The following is a 22,345-nucleotide window of genomic DNA, read 5'->3' on the forward strand; positions in this document are numbered from 1 at the left end:
TGGAGGAAACTCACTTTGGCAAGCTGAAAGTGAATGCTTCTACTGTGGACTAAGAGGAAGGAATAGATAAGACCAGAGAGCAGGCTCTTCCTAAAAGAACTGGTTAAGATTTTAGGACTTTCATTAAAATCCTAAAGAGTGACTAGACTGCACCTCTCTTTCTCTTTTTTTTTTTTTTTTTTTTTTGGCCATGCCCATGGCATACTAAAGTTCCCAGGCCAGGGATTAAACCCACACCACAGCTGTAACCAGAGCCACAGTGTGACAATGCCAGATCCTTAACCTGCTGAGCCACAGCCATGAGGGAACAGCAAGCCTATATCTCTTTTACTGGTGAAATTACTTTATGCATATGCAAGGTCCTAAACAACTAACATTCCTAAAATGGGAAAGAACTTGTTCAATGTTTCTAAGCACAGATTTTGTTACTCTAAAAGCAAGGCATGTTCAGTGTAGAAAAATCAGAGCAGACAAACATGTAAATGCAAACATACCCCCTCCCCAACCAAAATCTTTCCAGTGAAGGAGAATTATTACTACCATGTTGTAAGGGTACCTAGACCATTTTCTGCACATCTATGCATGTGTACCAAACACACTGTTTTCTAAATAATTTTTTTCTACATAGTAGAACGTAAATATCCTTCCACATCAGTGAAATTTCACATGCCACATAACTTTAACAGTGGCATGGTATTTCACAAAAAGATTCATCAGGAATTCTGTCATGGCTCAGTGGTTAACAAATCTGACTAGGAACCATGAGGTTGGGGGTTCGATCCCTGACCTTGCTCAGTAAGGATCCAGCGTTGCTGTGTAGGTCGCAGATGTGGCTCAGATCCTGCGTTGCTTTGGCTCTGGTGTAGGCCAGCGGCTACAGCTCTGATGAGACCCCTAGCCTGGGAACCTCCATATGCTGCGGGAGAGGCCCTAGAAAAGGCAAAAAGACCAAAAAAAAAAAAAAAAAAAAAGATTCATCTGTCCTATATTATGGACATGGGAGTTGTTTTTCCTCTATTTTCCTCTATTAGAAGCAGCATGGCAGTGAATATCTCCACAGCTAAATCTTTGTTTACATCTGTAGAGATAAATCACTACAAGTCAAAAAGGCAGAAGGCAAAAATGGATGAAAGAAAGGGAAAACGGAATCACTGTTTCCACGAATAATTAAGATGGAGCCTTTGGCAGCAGGTGGGGGACTGGAGAAGGAGCAGCCAGCAAGTCCCCAGAAGATGAAGGCCACTCCAGGATAAGGACTGGCTTCACAGAACTACTGCAAGAATGCACCTGAAGTCTTGGTCCTTGCAAAAAATTTCAAAATTCCCTGAAGTCCTTGTATAAAGTTCAAAACATTCTCCCAACTGTTGAAATAACTGAGGCATGGGAGCTTTAAGGAACAAATGATCTTCAATACTGGGAAAAACAACTCTCAGCCTGTGAAAAGGAGCCAGTGAAGTGAAATCCACCTCCTGATCCGGTTGAGTAACTGTCTAGAAATGTAACAAGCACCAATCAGCCATAAAATAAGCAAATACCCTCTGCTTCGGTGAAAGTTCAGCAGAGGGTTTGACAAATTCCATGTCTGTATTGAAAAGATCCTTAGTCAGTAACAGTAAGACTTTTTTTTCTTTTCTCTTGAAAGATACTATTGGATATTTTAGCTGAAAATTTCTCTTTTTAGATCTGAAACTTTTGGCAATTCTTAATTACCCTGGGGTTGATTATTTTTCTCTCTTTTAAAAAAATTTAAAGTTTAGTTTAGTTGATTTACAACGTTCTGTCAATGTCTGCTGTCAGGGGTTGATTCTTTTTCAATTTTGCTTCTCTCTCTTCCCTCTCCTGCTGAACTCTTTGTCATTTCTCTTTGTTAGACCATCACCAAAAGCCTGGATAAGAGACGCATTTAGATTAGTTAACTCGTTACTTTCCGACAGCTACCTGAAGAAGGGTAAGCATCTGGCAAAAGCAGAACTAAAGATTAAATTCATTCTGATGACTGAGAGAAGTGAAGAAGAAAATTAGGCTAAATTACAGACATTTACATAAAAAGAGAACTTATGGTTCTTACTTTTAAGTCTCTATAGGCCAAAAATAATGTTGAGGTAGAAAAAGTGAAGAACTGAGGACTCTTAAGGCAGAACACGGTACTTCTAGCTCCAGTTCTGCCAACTAACTTTCTGGTGTGACTGTGGATCAGTCATTTCTCTTCTGAGTCAGAGGTTCCTCACTTAAATCTTACGGTCTCAGGTTGAATACAAAATTACCTCAAAGAAATTTTTTTAACGGTTATCAATTTCTGATAATTAACATACTTTTACAAGGGCTCTGAATGGCAATTTTCCTCAAAAAAAAGGGGGGGGGGGAGGAAAGCCCTTTCTTAAGTTTTCTTTCGCAATTAATTTGCTCACTTTTTTTTCAAATTTGGTAACTTTTAGTTCAATTCACCTGAGTTGTTAAATTATCGAAATTTTTAAATCTTTTAATATTTCGTTGCCCTGGACTAGTTAAAATAAGATTTTTGGATGAACGACCAAGTTTCAGCTCAGCCCATTCTCCATTACTTGAATATTATGAGCATTAGACTTTATTCATGATCTTGTCACTTTCACTGAGTTCTGCGAAGGTCTTTTCAGGCACAAGACTCACCGTGGTATTTAACACAATGGTATAACCTCAAATGGTAGCACATACCAATGTAGGTTAGTGACTTAATAAATGAATTTAGATAAGGAGCAACAATAAAAATTTAAGCCATTCTCCCTGTTGATACTGAGAGAGGAATATGACAAACCTCAAAATAAAGGAAGTAACAGACAGAAGGGAAATTTCATAACTCCTTCCAAGGAGTTTTTTCAGTCTTGGCCTTAGGAGAAAATCTGAAATATAAATCTACTTACCTTCTCCAGGGCCAACCATTTTTCCAGTACAAGAAGCCAGATCCAGGCTAATCTTTGAGGGTTGATGTCCTGTCCACATCTGAAAAATATAAAAAGAAAACAATTTTTAAACAAAGAATTTCTACTGACCTTTTCTCTTCTGTGAGCCAAGATTTAGATTTCATTGCTCAGTCTGTTTTAAACCTGCTGGCAAGATACTGCCCTCATGAGAAAGTTTTGAATGTATATGACAGTTGAATAAAATAAAACCTGCTGGCTCTCTTCTAGAACCAGAACCGAGCTGCAGCTTTCATTTTTTTTTAAAAAAAAAAAGGATAAAAAAGGTCTCAATTCTACTTCCACGTTCTTATTTAGTCTTTACTAATTTGTTTTTTCTATTTATGACCACACATCCAAAATATGGAAGTTGCTGGGCTAGGGGTTGAATCAGAGCTGTAGCCACAGCTTTGCCACAGCCACAGCAGCAATGGATGCTAGTTGCATCTGCCACCTACACAACGGCTTGTGGCAACATCAGATCTTTGAGGCACTGAGCAAGGCCAGAGATCAAGCCCATATCCTCATGGACACTATGTTAGGTTCTTAAACCGCTGAATCACAAGGGTAACTCTTAGTCTTCACTATTTTTATTTACTTGGCACACCCACAGCATACAAAATTCCTGGGCCAGGGACTGAACCTGTGCCACAGCAGTGACCTGAGCTGCTGCAGTGACAATGCTCCTTAATCTGTTGGGCCGCCAGGGAACTCCTGCTAGTCTTTACTATTTTTTTCCTTTTTGCTTTTTTGCTTTTTAGGGCGGCACCCACGGCATATGCAAGTTCTCAGGCTAGGGGTCAAATCTGAGCTGCAGCTGTCAGCTTACACCACTTACAGCTCACGGCACCGCTGGATCCTTAACCCACTGAGCAAGGCCAGGGATCGAACCCGAATCCTCGTGGATACCAATCAGGTTCGTAACCTGTTGAGCCACAACAGGAACTCCCTATAACTATTTCTAATAAAAAGTTTTCAGTGAATTCACTTTCAGGGATTTGTTAAAGCTACAACAATATCTCCAATTTCACAAGCAAGAAGGGAGCAGGGTTTGCTCTTTTGGAGGCAAAGAAAATGCTTTTCAACGTAGCTGCGCCCTCTTCTTTGATGATAATAAACAAGAAATGGTGGTTTCAGGCACAGTTTGCTGGCCTGGTTTAAATGCAGTTTCAGGTGATAATTCAAAGTCCAACTGATCAAATAATAAATACACATGCATTATAGAGGCAAAACTTCAGAACATGTGAAATACACTCCCCCTCTGTTAATTCTTCAAAGGGTAGTAGGAGAGTGAGCAACAGTGGCCAGAGCTCAAATACTGAAGCTTGTGTCTCCTACCCTGTGACTGGCAGGAAGAGAGGTCCCTTACCTCAGCTGATTTGGACATACGACCAGCGCCCGAAGTATATCTTCCACCTTCTTTGGGATATCCCCTTGTGCCTCGTGCAGCTGAGGTACACACGCCTGTGCCAGCTCCCATTCTCCTCTCCGAAGGCACTCACAAAAAAATCCAAAAAGCTGCTTCTGAGAAGCAGTTTCCTCTTTTCCAAATGGATGATGCATTTTCCCAGCACAGAGTGCAGGGAGACAGAAAGAGATGAATTACGCAAAACACATCGTCAATTTTCTCATTCGTGGGGTACCGCCTAGAAACAATAGACAGGAACGAGTGACTACTAGCTGCACTGAGAAAGGCGGGGCTTATGTTTCTAATTATCTTTGTAAATATGATTTGACATATTATTATCTCCTTTTGAAAAGTTCCACCTTTTCCCTAGGGGTGGATCCCATCTCTCTACGCGCATCCAATACTGAATTCACATTAATCGTCACATTAGCCCGCGGCGCAGACCCCAAACTCGATTTCCGTCTTTCCTCCAGAACTTTATGCCCAATCCGGCTCCAAATCCCCAGGTGATCTTCTCTTTAAGGATGAGAAATTCGGCAGGAAGCTTCCTAGTTTGAGCCCTCTTTTAAGGCAGAGGATTGAAAATCAGGAAAGGAACGTGTCAGAACTGGAGGGCGGAAGGGATTGGGGCGCAGGGACGCTCTCTCTAGGGGTCGTGGAGAGGGCCCCGCCTTCTCTGGGGCGCTTTACACTCACCTGCTCCCAGCGCCCAAAGCAGTAGAGTTTCCAGCGCAGCCATGTTTGAGCCGAGTCAGGTGACAAATCCAGTTCGGGAGGTTAAGGGAGGGGCGGGAATGACGAGGACAACGCCTACTGCCTACTCGTATTGGTCAATGGAGGGAAAAGATGCAAATAAAGCGCCATATTTGTTTTGGTCACGTGACACCACCTCTAGCGACTAGCGAAAGCTAGGTAGCTAGGAAAGAGGTTATCACCTGGCTCAGGACCATCCCTCACAGTTTTGACAGCTATTCCGCTTGACAGGTTCCATTCTGCATTCGGTGGAGCAAGTGTTAGGAATAGCTGTATGCCTTGATTTTTTTTCCTTCTCTTTTCTTTCTAGTTTGAACTCAGCGTTTACTGAGCGCCAACCTGTGATAGTGCTTTGCCACGCCCTGGGGATACTCAGAGCAGGGAAACCAGTCCTTCTCCATTATTGCAACAAACACTTGGGCCCTCTTATAATCCCAGAACCCTACGTTTTGAATTCCCATTTTCTTCTGCCTAACTTCATTCATTTGCTCATTTACCCGACAACTGTTAATTGATATGTGTGCCTGGCCCTACTTTAGAAGCTGAATAAGATGCGGTCCCTGTCCTCAAGGCGCTCACAAGTTTAGTGAGGGGTGCAGGTCAATAATTAGGATGCAGTGGGCTAAATTATAAGATAGAGGTATGCACAAAGGAGATGAGAGCAAAGAGTGAGCAAAAGCCTCTCTCAAATACAATAATCTGAAACTGACTCTTAAAAAGTAACGATTTCCTAATTACAGTTGCTTTTACATTGAACCTTTGATTTGGTTTCCTTCACGTTTTTCTTCAACTATAGACTCTTACATTTCCCCATTACGTGCTTTTGGTTTGAGCATTTTCATTCAGCATTTTCCAAACTATTTCACCACCAAAGAGTGGTGGAAAAGTAAACCGAAACAAATCAAAGGCTCTTTTGCAAAATCTCTTCTATGATTGGAGGATTCTCATCTACGCCCAGAAAAATAACGTCTCTTTGATCCATTATGCAAATTTTTATATGTAGTGACAAAAGAAATAAAAGAAAAATTCCAGTCTTCATACTCTTCTTACTGATCTGATGTTCCCTCTACTGGATTCCGCGCACCCCCCCCGCCCCCCAACGGTGGAAGTTCCTGGGCCAGGGATGGAATCCTCGCCACAGTAACCACTAGAGCCGCTGCAGTGACAATGCTGGATCCTTAATCCCTCTGCATCACAAGGGAACTCTCTCTCCACCGGATTTTGATAACCACTGTATTGGGAAATTGGGATTCGTAGATTTATTTCATAGAACTACAATTCCCAGCAAGCAGCGGAGTCGACCTGGGCCTGTGCCTACCTTTGATTGGATGCTTGGCAGGCGGATGGCCCAACCAGCATTTCGGTTGTTGCTTCGCGTCACTTTCCACCGGGAACTGTGTGAGGGGTAGGGGAAACTTTGAAAGTTGGATGCTGCAGACCCGGTACTGGAAAGTTTCATGTGGCGGGCGGTTCGGGGAAGTGGGGTGCGGTCATTATTTTCTGCTCGCTTTCTGTACCCCTGGTGTTCCTATTAGGGGAGCAGAGAGTCACTCTTGGCTACAGGGCACGCCCCCTTAGGTCCTTAGGGATCTTAACTTGAGACCCGCCGCGCATGTGAAGGCGTCCGGCCTTCTTTTGTGAGCGATGCTGGGAAGCTGCACCTTGTTGGGAGCAGCTCTTTTAGGGGGTTCTGGGATGATGATTTCGCTTCTTGATGTCCATCCATCTTCGCAATTGCAGGTAGTTTGAGGTCTAGGTAGGGGAGCTCGTCATTAAAGGACGTTTAGTGTTCTGCCTATCTTCAGGTGACGTTGAAGAAGAGGTATTTAATAGCATGGGATCTGCAGTCAGATTCCTGGTTTCGAATGCGCGGACTCCACCGTGTGCTAGTTGTTAGAATTTGCTCAAGTGATTCAATTAAGTGCCTCATTATTCTTAATCTGTAAACTGGGTTTACAATGGCGCCTAATAAGGGCTCAAGAAATATATCTTATTGTTAATTCACAGTTTCCATTGACCGTCTAACGTGAGGTTTTTTTTTTTAAATGAGAGGATTCAGTTTCCAGGATTGAATGTCTTCCTTCACCCCCTCATTTACATGCGCGTGCACGCACAAGCAGAGCAGGAATTCAGTTTCTGGTTGAAGAAATAAGCATGCAAGCCATAACAATACGTTAATAAGATTATTGGACAAATGTGCTCACAGTAGAATGAGAACATTGGAGGGGAAGAGACTAAGTTGTGGCAAGTCTTTGTGGAAGAAAGTCAGGAAGGCAGAATGGTGCTTGTGTAACCTATCAATGTTATGGCTGGAAGGCAGGTCAGGTGAGACAGCAATTGCTGTTTTGCTTAAGGAATTGATAATGACTCAGCCTTGGTCTCCACATGCCATGCACCATCCACATCCTTTAACCTTCATTGCATTCCTGTGGAGCAGATATTTGAATTGTGCTTGTTTTTCAGATGAGGAAACTAAGATGTTGGGAAGCAAGTGACTTTGCAAGAAATGCCAGGGTTTGGGCCTTGCACTCTGAAATAGGAATGAGAGGGAAGTGAGGGACCAGTTTATGAAGACTCTTTAGGCCATCATTAAGAAGTGTGGAATTTATCTTGTGGTCTCAGGGAACCATGGGCAGTTTTAAAGGATGAGAGTAACAGGATTGGAGCAAATTTCTAGCAGGCTACCTCTGACAGGATTGTGACTTTTAGGTCAGAGGAAGAAGGAACTGCTTCTTCCTCTCTGGTTCCAAAGCACATTTAAATTCCAGTGACAATACTTACTGAATGACTGTGATTATTTGTGTATACTTCTCTTTCATTGTTTACTGCGAGTTCCCAAAGAGGAGGAAAAACGCTTAAATGATTCTTGTGCCTCAGAGCTCAGCAGTGTGTATTTATTTATTTATTTATTTTGCTTTTTAGGGCCACACCCACAGCATATGCAGGTTCTCAGGCTAGGGGCTGCATCGGAGCTATAGCTGTTGGCCTACACCACAGTCACAGCAATGCTAGATCTGAGCCGTGTTTGCGAACTACACCACAGCTCAAGGCAACGCCGGATCCTTAACCCACTGAGCAAGGCCAGGGATTGAACCCGCATCCTCATGGATACTAGTCAGATTCATTTCTGATGAGCCACGATGGGAGTGCCCAGAGTGTGCACTGAAGAAGCATCTGTGCAAGGAACACTTATTTGAATGGATCTTTTTTTTGGGGGGGGGGGGCAGGTTGCAGGGCTGAGGGGACCAGAAGCAGTTTGCAATAGTTCAGGCAAGTGATGGGAGTGGGCCTAAGAAGGCAGAGATAGCAGAGTTGGTCATTGTGAAAATCGAGGTAGTTTGGGGTTTACAGTTCTCCTTTTTGATTGAATTTATCAGTTTAGGTGACATCATTGCCCAAAGGTCCCTGATCTGTGAAAGCACTGGGCAATGATGTAGCGCAAGTCACTTGGTATACTTTCTATTTGGGAAACAGAAACCACTACTGACAAATTCCCTTGGAGAAAAAGGAGAGGGGTGTATTTTGTTTTTGTGTGTATGTGTGTGAGAGAAAGGACGAGGGAAGGAGGAAGACAGTGTTAATTTGATCAAGGATACAGATGTTAAGTAGAAATTTGGGCCTTGCATTGAAAATAGACAAATATCTACAGTCTGTCTCAGTATATACTTTTTGTTCCAAAACGTTACTCTTTGTTTTGGTAATTGTTTTATCCCCTGGAACAATGAAGAGTTCCTGTTTCTAATCTATCTGGAGGATATTTTGCCATCTGAGTGAGCCCCACAGCTTGTCCTTTGTACTCATTATTAAGGGAATCACAGTGATTCTATTCTAACTCTCTGAAGGCAGCTTTTTTTTTTTTTTTTTTCCGGAGAGAAAAATTGCTCTATTGCTTTGCCAGGCAAAGGAGGCCACAATAGGTTAATGCCTTAAGGACTGTGCCCTCTGAAGGCAACTACTTCCGGTGCCTTATTTAGGCCTGGGGGCTCAAGGACAGGAGTGAAATTTAATTGCATGTGGGAATGTCAGCAGCTAGTAGAATAAAAAATAATTTCAGGAGCTCCCTCTCTGGCGCAGGGGTATTGGTGGTGTTTTGGGAGCATTGGGACGTAGGTTCAATCCCCGGCGCAGCACAATTGGTTAAGGAACCGGCGTTGAAACAGCTGCAGCTTAGGTCACAGCTGCAGCTTAGTTCACAGCTACAGCTCAGATCTGATCCCTGGCTGGGGAACTCCATATGCTGCGGGGCAGCCAAAAAAGAAAAAAACAAAAAACAATTTCAGTTTGTAAATAACACCTGAAGTAATAAAATCTCATTTGATTCAGAGGTTTGTTCCGACTCATTGGAAAAAGATTAATTATGATTATCGACTTGAAGTAGAGTGTAATAGTAAGAGGATGGACCTCAGAGTCAGACTTCTTGGGTTAAAATTCTGGATCTACCATTTATTTTTTCTGGTAACGATGGAATAGCTAACCTTTCTAGGATTTAGTTTTCTCATAGGTAAAAATGGGATCAGCCTTCCTTACAGGGCTGTTAAGAGGCTTAAATGTGATAATTTATGTAACGCTTTGGAACAGTTCCTGGTATATAATAGGTGGTCAATAACTTTATTATTGTTATAGTGCAACAAAAGTAAAGACTTTCTGGCAGTGCCGTTTGTATATATGTCTTGAAGGTTAATTACACATCCAAATAAACTTTATAAATGCCTGAGAAATCTTAAAGATGCCATACACATGTGAAGTGGTGTTATTCATGTAATAATAAGTTTTAAAGAATTGTGAAATGTGTGAAATGCACATTTAAAAAAAGAAAAATTGGAGTTCTCCTTGTGGTTCAGTGGAAATGAACCTGACTAGCATCCATGAGCCCGCATGTCTGACCTCACTCAGTGGGTTAAATGATCCGGTGTTGCCGTGAGCTGGGGTGTAGATCGCAGAGGCAACTCAGGTCTGGCATTGCTGTGACTGTGGCTTTGTCTGGTGGCTACAGCTCCTGATTCAGCCTCTAGCCTGGGAACCTCCATATGCCAAAGGCATGGCCCTAAAAAGACAAAAAATTTCTTTGGCCGTGCCTAAGGCATGTGCAAGTTCTAGGCCAGGAATCAAACCCATGGCCATGGCTGCAGTCTGAGCTACAGCAGTGACAATGCTGGGTTCTTAACCTGCTGTGCCACGGGGGAACTCCTACACATTCTTTTTTAATTTTTCAAATTTATGTTATTGAAATATATTTTGTTTACAATGTGTTAATTTCTGCTGTACAGCAAAAGATTCAGTTATACACACATGTGTATTCTTTTTCATATTCTTTTCCTTTAGGTTTATTACAGGATATGATTATAGTTCCCTGGAAATGCATATTCTTTTCTTTTTTTGGGGGGGTGGGGCACAGTGTGTAGCTGTTTGATGGGGGATCTCAGTTCCCAGATCAGGGATTGAACCTGGGCTGCACTGGTGAAAGTACCAGGGAGCTCCCCAAATGCACTTTCTTATATTGTCTTATTTCTGTGTGTGCATGTTTGACAAATAGCTGTCTCCACTATTCAAAATATTTAGAAAGATTCTATAGCCTTCCTTTATTTTATCAGTAGAATTTTAAATACTGTGCATTTCATTTTGTATATGGAAAGGCTTGTAGAATTTTTATTTTGTAGAGTGTTTTGGATAGCCATTGCTTATGCTGTTTTGCCATGTTTTTTTCAAGGTTCTTTTTCTTGTTGCTTATGCTATTTTGCCATGTTTTTTTCAAGGTTCTTTTTCTTGTTGCATCTTAAGGCATGGGTAGCAAGAAACTAAGACGAGTGGGTTTATCACAAGAGCTGTGTGACCGTCTGAACAGACATCACATAATTACGTGTCAGGTAAAATTTATTTAATTTTTCTCAGTGAGAAACCTTAAGTACAAATTAATCTTAACTGGACCCAAACAACTCCTAATTACCACCTGAAATATGAAACTTTAGGGTTGTAAAAAAAAAAAAAGATAAATGTTGGTGCTTGCTAATTTTAAATAACAAACCTCTTAGGTTTCCAAATTTCCAAATTTGATTTCATTTATCCAAATTCAAGATTTTTGCATTTGGGATGGGAGTGGGTAGAGGGAATGCTCAAGGCAGAAGGTGAAGTACACCTCTGCCATTATTTGGGATTCTAGAAAAGTTTTATCCTCTTAAAAGAAATTTTGTTGTTACATAGAAACAGGACTCAAATGAGGAGAGGGTACTCAAAATGAGTAATTTTTCTTGAAAGCAAGAAAAATTAACAGGATTATTTTTCTATAGATGGAGTGAGCTAAATATATATAGCAGATTTTGCATTTTTAAGGATAAGAATGAGGCACATCCTCTTAGGAGGTTAAATAAGATTTAATGTTCATTTATTTATTTTTTTGGTTGCACCTGTGGCATGCGGAAGTTTCTGGGCCAGGGATCTGACCCAAACCACAGCAGTGACAATTCTGGATCCTTAACCCACTGAGCCATCAGAGAACTCCAGATCTAAGGTTTTACGTTAGGGTTTAATCCTTAAATAAGAGAGACTTTCAGAGCATGCTGCAGTTTTTAAAAAATTGCTTTGCTTGTTAATGGTATCTTTGCCTCCTCTGGTATACATTTAAAAATCCTCACGTTCATACTTTGAAACACTCTCAAAAGTATGAAATTTGGAAATTCCCTTGTGGCCTAGTGGTTAAGGATTTGGTGTTGTCAGTGCTGTGGTTTGGGTTCAGTCTTTGGCCTGTGAATGTCTGCATGCCACAGGTACGACCAAAAAAAAGTATGAAATTTGGAGTTCCCATCATGGCGCAGTGGTTAACGAATCCAACTAGGAACCATGAGGTTATGGGTTCGGTCCCTGCCCTTGCTCAGTGGGTTAACGATCTGGCATTGCTGTGAGCTGTGTGTAGGTCGCAGACGCAGCTCGGATCCCATGTTGCTGTGGCTCTGGCATAGGCCGGCAGCTACAGCTCTGATTTGACCCCTAGCCTGGGAACCTCCATATGCCGTGGGAGCGGCCCAAGAAATGGCAAAAAGACAAAAAAAAAAAAAAAAAAAAAAAGTATGAAATTTAACATTGAATTCCATAGTCAGTTTTATTCTCTCTCAATTATTAAATACTTCCTCTGAATGATCTCATAGCTTAGGAAGAAATTCATTTCAACCTGACATGTTCTGGGCATCTGTTTGTGCCCAAACTCCTTTAGGCACAAGGACAGTGGCAATAGACACCTGGGTTGGATTCTGCTATTACCTATTGTTACTTGATGTGTCCTCTGGTATATGCTAACTAAGTTGGATAATTAGAAGATAAAATCATGTCATGATGTCTTAGTTAATCTTAGTTAAGGCATTTTAGGGGGAAAATACTGTAAGAAATATATACATCTTTGATCTGCAATAAATTATGTTTTAATGTACACATGAATAGTTCCCATTTAATTCCAGTATCTTTGTTGCCCATATATGTTTAAAATATTCTCTTTGTGTTTTTTTAGGACTTTCTGTGTCTTTCCCCACTGGAGCTTATGAAGATGACTGGCCTTAGTTATCAAGGTGTCCATGACCTTTTGTGTTTGGTCAGCAGAGCTTGTGCCCCACCGATGCAAACGGTATATGTATTTTTAAATTATGATTTTTATTTTGAAGTGATTCTTTGTCTCATTTAAAATCTTTGGACGCAAAAGCAAAAATAGAGATGAGCACTTCTAAATACCGATTCTTGCACCATGAATTGGTCCTCTAATGAGAATATATGTAAGCAACTTATGTGGTTTATAAGCTTATGGGAGACAGTTTCTAATTATGGGAATGAAGAGGGCAGCAGGAATTTTTTTCTCTGTGGTTGGTAGTGATATTTCAAAAAGGTCATCTTTCTCTTGTTTGTTTGGGTAGCATTTGTGGATGTCATGATTAAAATATAATATATGCTTAATTTTAGAGTGGCCCTGCCTCTGTAATACTAACTTTTACTGTCGTCCCTTACTCTGCATCATAATGTACACATAGTGGACTTATGCTCGCTTATTGATTCAATGAATAATACTTGAAAACTTATCTTCACTCTTAAGAAGTGTTAAAGTCTTTCGTAATAAGCCCTCATCAAGTTGTGCTATTAGTTCATACTTTCTGTTTCATGACTTTACATTTTTCAAAATGTAGGTTTTGGTAGAAAATGTAGAGTGTATGGTAGAAAATATCTTGTTTTTGCAGAATAAGAGTTGCTTAAAAGTCTGTTCAGCGCTTTGCAAATGTATTTATCATGTGGGTTATAAGTTACCTTACTGTCTTACATTGAAATTTGGTAACCACTGAGCAATAGAGTAGGGTCCAATTCTGTGAAGAGGAAGGAAAGAATATTAGTGTCATTTAAAATTTTGAAAGCAGTGAACAGATTGAGTATTTTATTGTCGTTGTTCAGATTTACCTTGTGATCTGAGAAAAATACCTTAATGACGGAATAGTCAGAAGGAGAATTAGAATTGCAGTTAGAAGTTGGTAGTAGTCTCTGGAGTTCCCGTTGTGGCACAGTGGTTAACGAATCCAACTAGGAACCATGAGGTTGCAGGTTCGATCCCTGCCCTTGCTCAGTGGGTTAAGGATCCAGCATTGCCGTGAGCTGTGGTGTAGGTTGCAGACGCGGCTCAGATCCTGCATTGCTGTGGCTCTGGCGTAGGCCAGTGGCTACAGCTCCAACTGGACCCCTAGCCTGGGAACCTCCATATGCCATGGGAGCGGCCCTAGAAAAAGGCAAAAAGACAAAAAAAAAAAAAAAAAAAAAAAGTTGGTAGTAGTCTTAGCTTTGTTGTTCATTTTGTAACTTTGAACAGCTCACTTTGTTTTACGGGAGAAGATAGAGGGTTAAAATAGTATGCCATGGAGTTCCCATTGTGGCACAGCAGAAATGGATCCAACTAGGAACCATGAGGTTGTGGGTTTGATCCCTGGCCTTGCTCAGTGGGTAAGGATCCGGCATTGCCATGAGCTGTGGTGTAGGTCACAGATGAGGCTCAGATCTGGTGTGGCTGTGGCTATGGCATAGGCTGGTGGCAACAGCTCCGATTAGACCCCTAGCCTGGGAACCTCCATATGCCACAGGTGGGGCCCTAAAAGGCCAAAATAAATAAATAAATAAATAAATAAAATAAAAAAATAAAAGGCGCAAATGAACCTATCTGCAGAACAGAAACAAACTCGCAGACATAGAGAACAGACCTGTGGTTGCCAAGGAGGAGGATAGACTGGGAGTCTGGGGTTAGTAGATGCAAACTGTTACATTTAGAATGGATAAACAACAAGGTCCTATTGTATAGCCCAGGGACCTCTATCCAATCTCCTGGGGTAGACCATGATGGAAAATAATAAAAAAAAGAATGTGTATGTACGTATGACAGAGTCACTTTGTGGTACATCAGAAATTGGCATATTATAAATCAACTATACTTTTAACAAACATTGATAAAAAACCCTCAGTCTTTGAACATACACAAGTGATTGAGAAGGAGCAAGGAAATCTTTGTGAAGACTAGTTAGATATCTCTGTATTCCAGACAGAAGGTGATTGTGACATGGACTGTTAGTGTGATATTGATGCTGATAGCGTAGTTTCAATTATTATGAGAGATCCTTAGGAGGTGGAATGAGTAGGATTTGGTGACTTTTTTGACTATGAGTCGTGGTGAGGTACAGGAAAGTATCCGAGATGCTTCACTGATTTTGCTTTGAGAGACTGGGTGGTACCATTTCCTGAGATAAGGAATACTGGAAGAGTATCAGGTCTGAGTTGGGCAGATCATGAATTCAGTTTAGTACCTGTTGAATTTGGGTGACTGTCAACCTTTGAGTGGAGATGTGAGGTAGGCAGTTAAATGTGTGAACCTAGAGTTGAAGGAGAGGTCTGTACTACAAAGGTACATTGGGGCGTCATCAGCGTCAATATCATAGTCAAAGCCATGAAAATGAATGAGAGATTGCCTAGGAAGTATACACAGTAAGACGGAGAGTGTGCCCAAGATCAAGTCCTGAGTCTGGCCAACATTTAAAGATCAGATGAGACAATGATGAGTTTGAGAAGCAGCCACCAAAGTAGAAGAGAAGCTGGTGGAGAGGCATATCACTTTATTCCTCTTTATCTTATGTACACACTGTCATTTTTGAAATCTTGTTCTGTTCATTTTATTATTTTTGTGTTTTTTAAAAATTTTACCAAATCTATTAGTCTAGTAAGTACACTTATAGGGTCAAAGGAAGTACTGTGTTCTTAACAGACGGGGCCACCTTTATGTGTCTGTAAAGTGTTTCTTTGCCCACCTATGTTGTCTGATAGATTGTAAGCACTATTTAGGTATTTCTAAATTAGATGCAAATCACCTGCTTTTTACTCTAGCTTTTCTAGTTATAATCCATGGTTTAACTGATCTAAGAATTCAATAGATGAGATTAGGCAAGAGTGGGCAAATTTATGACTCCTAAGTATTAGTATGCTGGTCTTCCTACATCCTTATAGAGGCAGAAGAGCCTTAGACTTATGAAATTGTAAACTCTGGGTAGAAACTATGTCTGTTTGGTTTACCACTCTATTCCTAGAGCTTATCATAGTATATGATATACAAAAAGTATCTATCATATATATGTATAGACATATGATGTATGATAAACTCTATCATATATATGTATATATACATGATATATGTGTATCATGATATATGTGATAGAGCTTATCATATGAGCTTATATTACATATATATGTATCATGTATATAAGTGTCTATCATATGTATGTATAGTATATGATATATGATAAGCTGTATTCCTAGAGCTTATCATAATATATGAAAAGCTCTAGGAATTAATTAATATTTGTGGAATGAACGAGTGAATACATGATTGCAATCCTGTGACTTGACCTCAGTTTATTTGGGTAGGTTAATAAAATAGTAGTAATTTTTAAGGTTAGAGGTTGCAGAGAGGCACGTGTTCTTACACATTGCTAGTAGGTATGTAGTCATGTTGACCATATGTGCAAAGACCCTTTTTCCAAATAAGGTCACATTCACAGGTTCTGAGGATTTAACGTGGCTATCTTTTGGGGGCCGTTTCTTAGTCTGCCCCACCTACCTTCAGGCTGTTCTTCACAACCCAACTGGTTTGAAATGCTAACTTGATCCTGTCACCCCATCACCCTTCATTGCTCTCGGCCTGGACTCCATTCTTCAGCAAAGCTCTACCTGATTTGGTCCCTGCTTATTTCTCCTGCCTCATCACTTGCCACACCATGACCATGCTCCATCTTTTAGCCATGCTAAATGAACTCTTTCTGCTTTCTGTAGTTTTTGTTAGTTTCCATTTCGTCTCCTTTTGCTTCTCTTTCTTGTCTCTTTGGCAGGAACATGCAACATTTCCTTTGCCCGTTTAACAGCCATTTCAGGTTTTAGCTCAGACATCCAGATCTTCCACGAAGCCTCCCTGGATCACAAAATCCAGATCAGCTACACTGTTTCCATGACTCCACTTATCCTATCACAGTCTCTCTTAGTGAATTATAATATAATCGTCCAGTTTCTAGTCCCAATTTCATAGTCCCTAGTTGGGTATAAGTGCTATGAGGCCAGAGGCTCTGTCATTTATACCATATCCCCTAAATCTAGCACAGAATAAATAGTCATTGAACAAATAAATAATAGAGAGAAAAAGGTAGATCGGGGTTTCTGTTGGTAAAGTTTAGTATGGAGTTGGTTTATGTTTTTGCATAAATATGGAGGTTGAAAAGAACTTAATCTTTTTCTTGTTCAGGCTTATGAGATAAAGACACAGAGGTCGGCTGTGCCCTCACCAGCTTTTTTATCTACGACTCTCTCTGCTTTGGATGAAGCCCTGCATGGTGGTGTAGCTTGTGGATCCCTCACTGAGGTAAAGGAGAAACTTTCTAAACCTTCTTCCATTGGCCTGTAATCTTCGGAGCCAGGGAAAAAGAATTAATCAAAAAACATAAATTACTTCATGGTTATTAATTTAAACTAAATGAGAAATACCTCAAGGCCATGGTTCTCCACTCAGTCCCTAGGGGAGTATTAGAACAGTACTTCAAAGGAAAGATGGTCCCCCAAATCCTGGCTGACTGACTGAAGTTCGCTTAGGTTGCTCTTTCTTCACGTTAGAAACCGATGAATATTATGCACTAATATGAAACAATTTGGGGAAATTAGAAGAGGATCACTACTTAGTGTATTAGGAAAGAAAATCTGAAATTTTATTAACATAAACTTCGTGGGCAAAGCATAATATTCAACTGAAGTGAGTGATTTTTGACATCTTGTTCTAGATAAAATTTGGTTCTAGGAAGTAATAGGTTGTTAGCATTGATTATATATTGTTGCATAACCAATTACCCTCAAACTAAGTGGCCTAAACAACAAAAAACACTGATTTCTGTTTCTTTAGAGGTGGCTCAGCTGGGCCGTTTTGGGGAGGGATGTGAGCGGGCAGGTTGGCACTGCTGGTTTACAGGAGGCCGTGATCCCTCCCCAGCAGCCTCTCTCCACGGGCTGCTTGAGTCTCCTCATGACACGCCGTCTGGTCCCCAGGGTGAGTGATCCAAAAGAAGGCAAGATGATCTAGCGTTGATGTTTGATGTTGATGATTTAGCATTGGAAGTTACACACCATTACTTCTGCCACTTTCTTTTCATTAGAAACGGGTTGTTAAGTCCAGCTCACATTCAAGGAAAAGGAAATTAGACTCTACCTTTTGAAAGAAGAAATGTCAAAAATTTGAGGATATTTTAAATCCACAAAGTTCTCTTCCTTGAAAACTGCTCTGGTGTGCTTACTGGTCCTGATGTGGTGACTCCATAGATTGTGTTTACCAGGTAACTCCTAAGGGACTTGCCTGAGATTTCTAGGGTGATAGATAATTTTTTTTTTTAACATCCTTTTAAAATTATTTTCCGTCATGGTCTATCCCAGGAGTTTGGATAGAGTTTCCCATGTTATACAGTAGGACCTTGTTGCTTATCCATTATAAATGTAATAGTTTGAATCTACTAACCCCAAACTCCCCATCCATCCCTCCCTCCCCCACTCACCCTTGGCAACCACAGGTCTGTTCTCTATGTCTGTGAGTCTGTTTCTGTTTTGTAGGTAGGTTCATTTGTGCTGTGTTTAGATTCCACATATAAGTGCTATCATATGGTATTTATCTATCTCTTTCTGACTACTTCATACAGTATGATAATCTCTAGTTGTATCCATATTGCTGCGTATGGCATTATTTCATTCTTTTTTATGGCTAAGTAGTATTCCACTGTATATATGTACACCTCTTCTTAATCCATTCGTCTGTTGATGGACATTTAGGTTGTTTCCATGTCTTGGCTACTGTGAATAGTGCTGTTATGAACATAGTGGTGATTTATCTGTTTTTGTTTTTGGCCATACTTGTGGCATGTGGAAGTTCCTGGGCCAGAGATTTAACCTGTGTGCACTTGCACCCTGTGCCACAGTTGCGGCAATGCTGGATCCGTAACCTGCTGAGCCACACAGGAACTTCCTGCATGTATCTTTTTGAATTGTAGTTTTGTCCAGACATATGTCCAAGGATGGGATTGCTGGATCATATGGTAGTTCTATATTTAGTTTTCCGAGGAACCTCCATACTCTTTTCCATAGTGGTTGTGCCAGTTTACATTCCCACCAATAGTGTAGGTGGGTTCCCTTTTCTCCACACCCTCTCCAGCATTTGTTACTTGTAGATTTACTAATGATGGTCATTCTGACTGGTGTGAGGCGGTACCTCATTGTAGTTTTGATTTCATTTCTCTAATAATTAGTGATGTTGCACATCTTTTCATGTGCCTACTGGCCATCCTTTGTCTTCTTGGGAGAAATGTCTATTTACACCTTCTACCCATTTTTCAATTGAGTTGTTGTTTTTTTGTTGTTGAGTTGTATAAGTTGTTTGTACATTTTGGAAATTAAGCCCTTGCATGTTGCATCATTTGCTACTATTTTCTCCCATTCCAAAGGTTGTCTTTTCTTTCTTTCTTTTCTTAATGATTTCCTTTGCTGTGCAAAAGCTTATAAATTTGATTAGATCCCATTTGTTTATTTTTGTTTTTATTGCTATTGCCTTGGGAGACTAACCTAAGAAAACATTTGTGCAGTTTATGTCAGAGAATGTTTTGCCTATGTTCTGTTCTAGGAGTTTTTTATATTTATGTGTTTAGTTATTGCTTTTTAGAGCCACAGGTATGGCATATGGAAGTTCCCAGGCTATGGGTTGAATCAGAGCTATAGCTGTGGGCCTATGCCACAGCGACAGCAACGTGGGATCAGAGCCGCATTTGAGACCTACACCACAGCACATGGCAATGCCAGATCCTTGACCTACTGAGTGACACCAGAGATCGAACCTGCATCCTCATGGATACTAGTTGGGTTCTTTCTGCTGAGCCACAATGGGGACTCCCTTTCTCGGAGTTTTATGGTGTCATGTCTTCTGTTTAAGTCTCTAAGCCATTTTGAGTTTACTTTGGTGCTAGGTGTGAGGGTGTGTTCTCATTTCATTGATTCAATGCAGCTGTCCAACTTTCCCAGCACTGCTTGCTGAAGAGACTCTTTCCAAATTTTGCATTCTTGCCTCCTTTGTCAAAGAGCAATTGACCATAGGTGAGTGGGTTTATTTCTGGGATCTCCATTCTGTTGCATTGATCTGTATGTCTGGTTTGTGTACCAATAACCACACTCTTTTGATTACCGTAGCATTGTGGTATTGTCTGAAGTCTGGGAGAGTTTTTTTCCTCAGGATTGTGTTGTCGGTTCTTGGTCTTTTATGATTCCATATATATTTTTGGATTATTGATTCTAGTTCTGTGAAAAATGTCATGATCGATTTGATAGGGATCTCATTAAATCTGTAGATTGCTTTAGATAGTATGGCCATTTTAACAGTATTAATTCTACCAATACAAGAGCACTGGAAATCTTTTCATTTCTTTGAATCTTTTTTAATTTTCTTTTTAAAATTTTTTTTTTCTCAGCATATAAGTCTTTCACCTCCTTGGTCAGGTTTGTTCCTAGGTATTTTATTTTTGTGTGTGTGATTTTATATATATATATAATATATGTATATATTATATATATATTTACATTCCTTTTCTGATATTTCATTGTTGGTGTTAAAAAAATGCAACCTAGTTCTGAATATTAATCTTGTATTCTGATACTTTGCTGAATTGTTTATCAGATTGAGTGGTTTTTGTGTGGAGTCTTTAGCATTTATACTTTAGGCTGTATAGTATTTTCTATATATAGTATCATGTCATCCTCATATAGTGACAATTTTACCTCTTCTAGGGGCATAAATACTTTAAACAAACTTTTAAAAAGAGTAGATGCTTACATTCTGATAGGCATGAATAAAACTGTAGATATTTTTCCTTGAAGATAGGGAACCTGTTTTGGGTACTACACCTTACTTTATTTCCTATCTTAGATTTAAAAATGTGTATGGGGGAGTTCCCGTAGTAGCTCAGTGGTTAATGAATCCGACTAGGAACCATGAGGTTGCAGGTTCAATCCCTGGCCTTTTTCAGTGGATTAAGGATCCGGCATTGCCATGAGCTATGGTGTAGGTTGCAGACTCTGCTTGGGTCCCGAGTTGCTGTGGCTGTGGTGTAGGCCGGCGGCTACAGCTCTGATTCGACCTCTAGCTTGGGAGTGGCCCAAGAAATGGCAAAAAGACAAAAAAAAAAAAACCCTCAAAAATGTGTATGGTCAATGCCTAGTAGTTGCATCTTGGGTAGTAGGTGAATGAATGAATGAGTGAGTGAATTAATCTTTAAAAAAATTAGACTCTCCTATTACAGTGCACTGCCACCAGATGGTGCTGGAATCCTATTTTACATAATCTTTTTGCAATCTAGCTGGACCTTTGCTCAAATAGATTTTTTTTTTTAAGTGGTTTATGACATTTAAATAGCAAAAAAATTGAACTTTAGGAAGATTAACCAACAACTACTTTTCATTTTTTGAGTTGTAGAATAGTTTTAAATATTTTTCACGTAGCTTTTATTGATTCTTTCTGAATCCAAGAGGTAGTTAAAAACCATTAGATGTTTTGTTGTGTCTACTTGGCTGATAGGGAATATAAATACCCTGACTGCTTATGAGTAACAAGCTCTCTCTTTTCTGTTTCAGCTACACGTAGCTGCTTCTGTCTTTTTAGGGTTTTTCAGCTGAGGACCGGGACTGTTTCTGTTTACCTTTATTTAAAAAACAAACACAAATTTAGTATATATTTTATGTATACTAGATTAAACACATCTTGCATATGTAAGTTATGGACACTTAAGGGCCTGTAATCTAGTATAAGGAACAGAACAATACCAAAATCACCGAAACCAACAATACCGAAATCACCATGACCCTTTCCTTGGCCTTCTCTCAGAAAGTAAACTCTGTCTTGAATTTCTCCCATTCCAATACTTAAAAAAAAGTTGAACTATAGTTGACTTATAATATTATATTAGTGTCAGATTCTATACGTTTTTTTTCTCCAGTAGTTACTTAGGTCTATAGTCCTCCTTTATCATCCATATATATAGAAATGTAGCATTTTATTTAGTTTTATTTATTTTTGAGCTCTATTAAATCATATAGCAGTGGTTAAATCATATATCTTTTCTATGAATTACTTTTTTCACTTAATATTACTTTCTAAGATTTATCCATGTTGCGGATAGCAAGAGTATAATTCACTTTCAGTGCTGTGTCATACTCCCTTTTGAAAATATGGCCACCAAATTTATTCATCCCTTCTGTGTGTGAACATTTGAGTTGTTTTCAGTTTGCTGTGAATATAATTAAGTGCCATGAAAACTGTTGTACATGTCTCCTGGATCACATGCATAGATATTTCTTTGGGGCAGGGATTAGTAAACTACTGTCCAATTGTCAAATCTGGCTACCTGCCTGTTTGAGTAAATAAATTTTTTTTTTTTTTTTTTTTGTCTTTTTGTCTTTTTGTCTTTTTTTTTTTTTTGTCATTGTTGTTGTTGTTGCTGCTATTTCTTGGGCCGCTCCCGCGGCATATGGAGGTTCCCAGGCTAGGGGTTGAATTGGAGCTGTAGCCACCGGCCTACGCCAGAGCCACAGCAATGCGGGATCCGAGCCGCGTCTGCAACCTACACCACAGCTCACGGCAACGCCGGATCATTAACCCACTGAGCAAGGGCAGGGACCGAACCCGCAACCTCTT

The 22,345-nt window shown here is 40.1% G+C and overlaps 2 protein-coding genes across 44 annotated transcripts in view; one reads left to right on the top strand and one right to left on the bottom strand.

Annotated features, from left to right (window-relative positions):
- ZFYVE26 (zinc finger FYVE-type containing 26) overlaps positions 1-5,107 on the bottom strand; it is an 89,811-nt gene extending 84,704 nt beyond the window's left edge. For all 5 annotated transcript variants that reach the window (XR_014811015.1, XR_014811016.1, XR_014811017.1 and 2 more), the window contains exons 1-3: positions 5,038-5,107; positions 4,303-4,579; positions 2,898-2,976 (exon numbers count right to left, since the gene is read on the bottom strand). Coding sequence is in view for 1 of the 5 variants with exons in the window: in XM_084969543.1 (XP_084825669.1) it covers positions 2,898-2,976; positions 4,303-4,496 (273 nt within the window). In the remaining 4 variants the exon portion in view is untranslated. The remainder of the gene's footprint in view (positions 1-2,897; positions 2,977-4,302; positions 4,580-5,037) is intronic.
- Positions 5,108-6,473: 1,366 nt separating this feature from the next.
- RAD51B (RAD51 paralog B) overlaps positions 6,474-22,345 on the top strand; it is a 790,317-nt gene continuing 774,445 nt past the window's right edge. For 12 of the 39 annotated variants that reach the window (XR_014811025.1, XR_014811023.1, XM_084969556.1 and 9 more), the window contains exons 1-5: positions 6,474-6,536; positions 10,848-10,958; positions 12,590-12,703; positions 16,883-16,999; positions 17,531-17,674. Coding sequence is in view for 30 of the 39 variants with exons in the window: in XM_084969556.1 (XP_084825682.1) it covers positions 10,875-10,958; positions 12,590-12,703; positions 16,883-16,999; positions 17,531-17,674 (459 nt within the window). In the remaining 9 variants the exon portion in view is untranslated. Of the gene's footprint in view, positions 6,579-6,716; positions 6,835-10,847; positions 10,959-12,589; positions 12,704-16,882; positions 17,000-17,530; positions 17,675-22,345 lie in introns of those variants that run through there. The other 27 variants (XR_014811024.1, XR_014811027.1, XR_014811026.1 and 24 more) reach the window with 7 other exon arrangements.

The sequence above is a fragment of the Sus scrofa genome, chromosome 7 (assembly GCF_054392235.1).
Source record: "Sus scrofa isolate SSC_HxYL_T2T_F1_AM1 chromosome 7, Sscrofa_HxYL_maternal_Yorkshire_Landrace_v2.0, whole genome shotgun sequence".
Classification (NCBI taxonomy): domain Eukaryota; kingdom Metazoa; phylum Chordata; class Mammalia; order Artiodactyla; family Suidae; genus Sus; species Sus scrofa.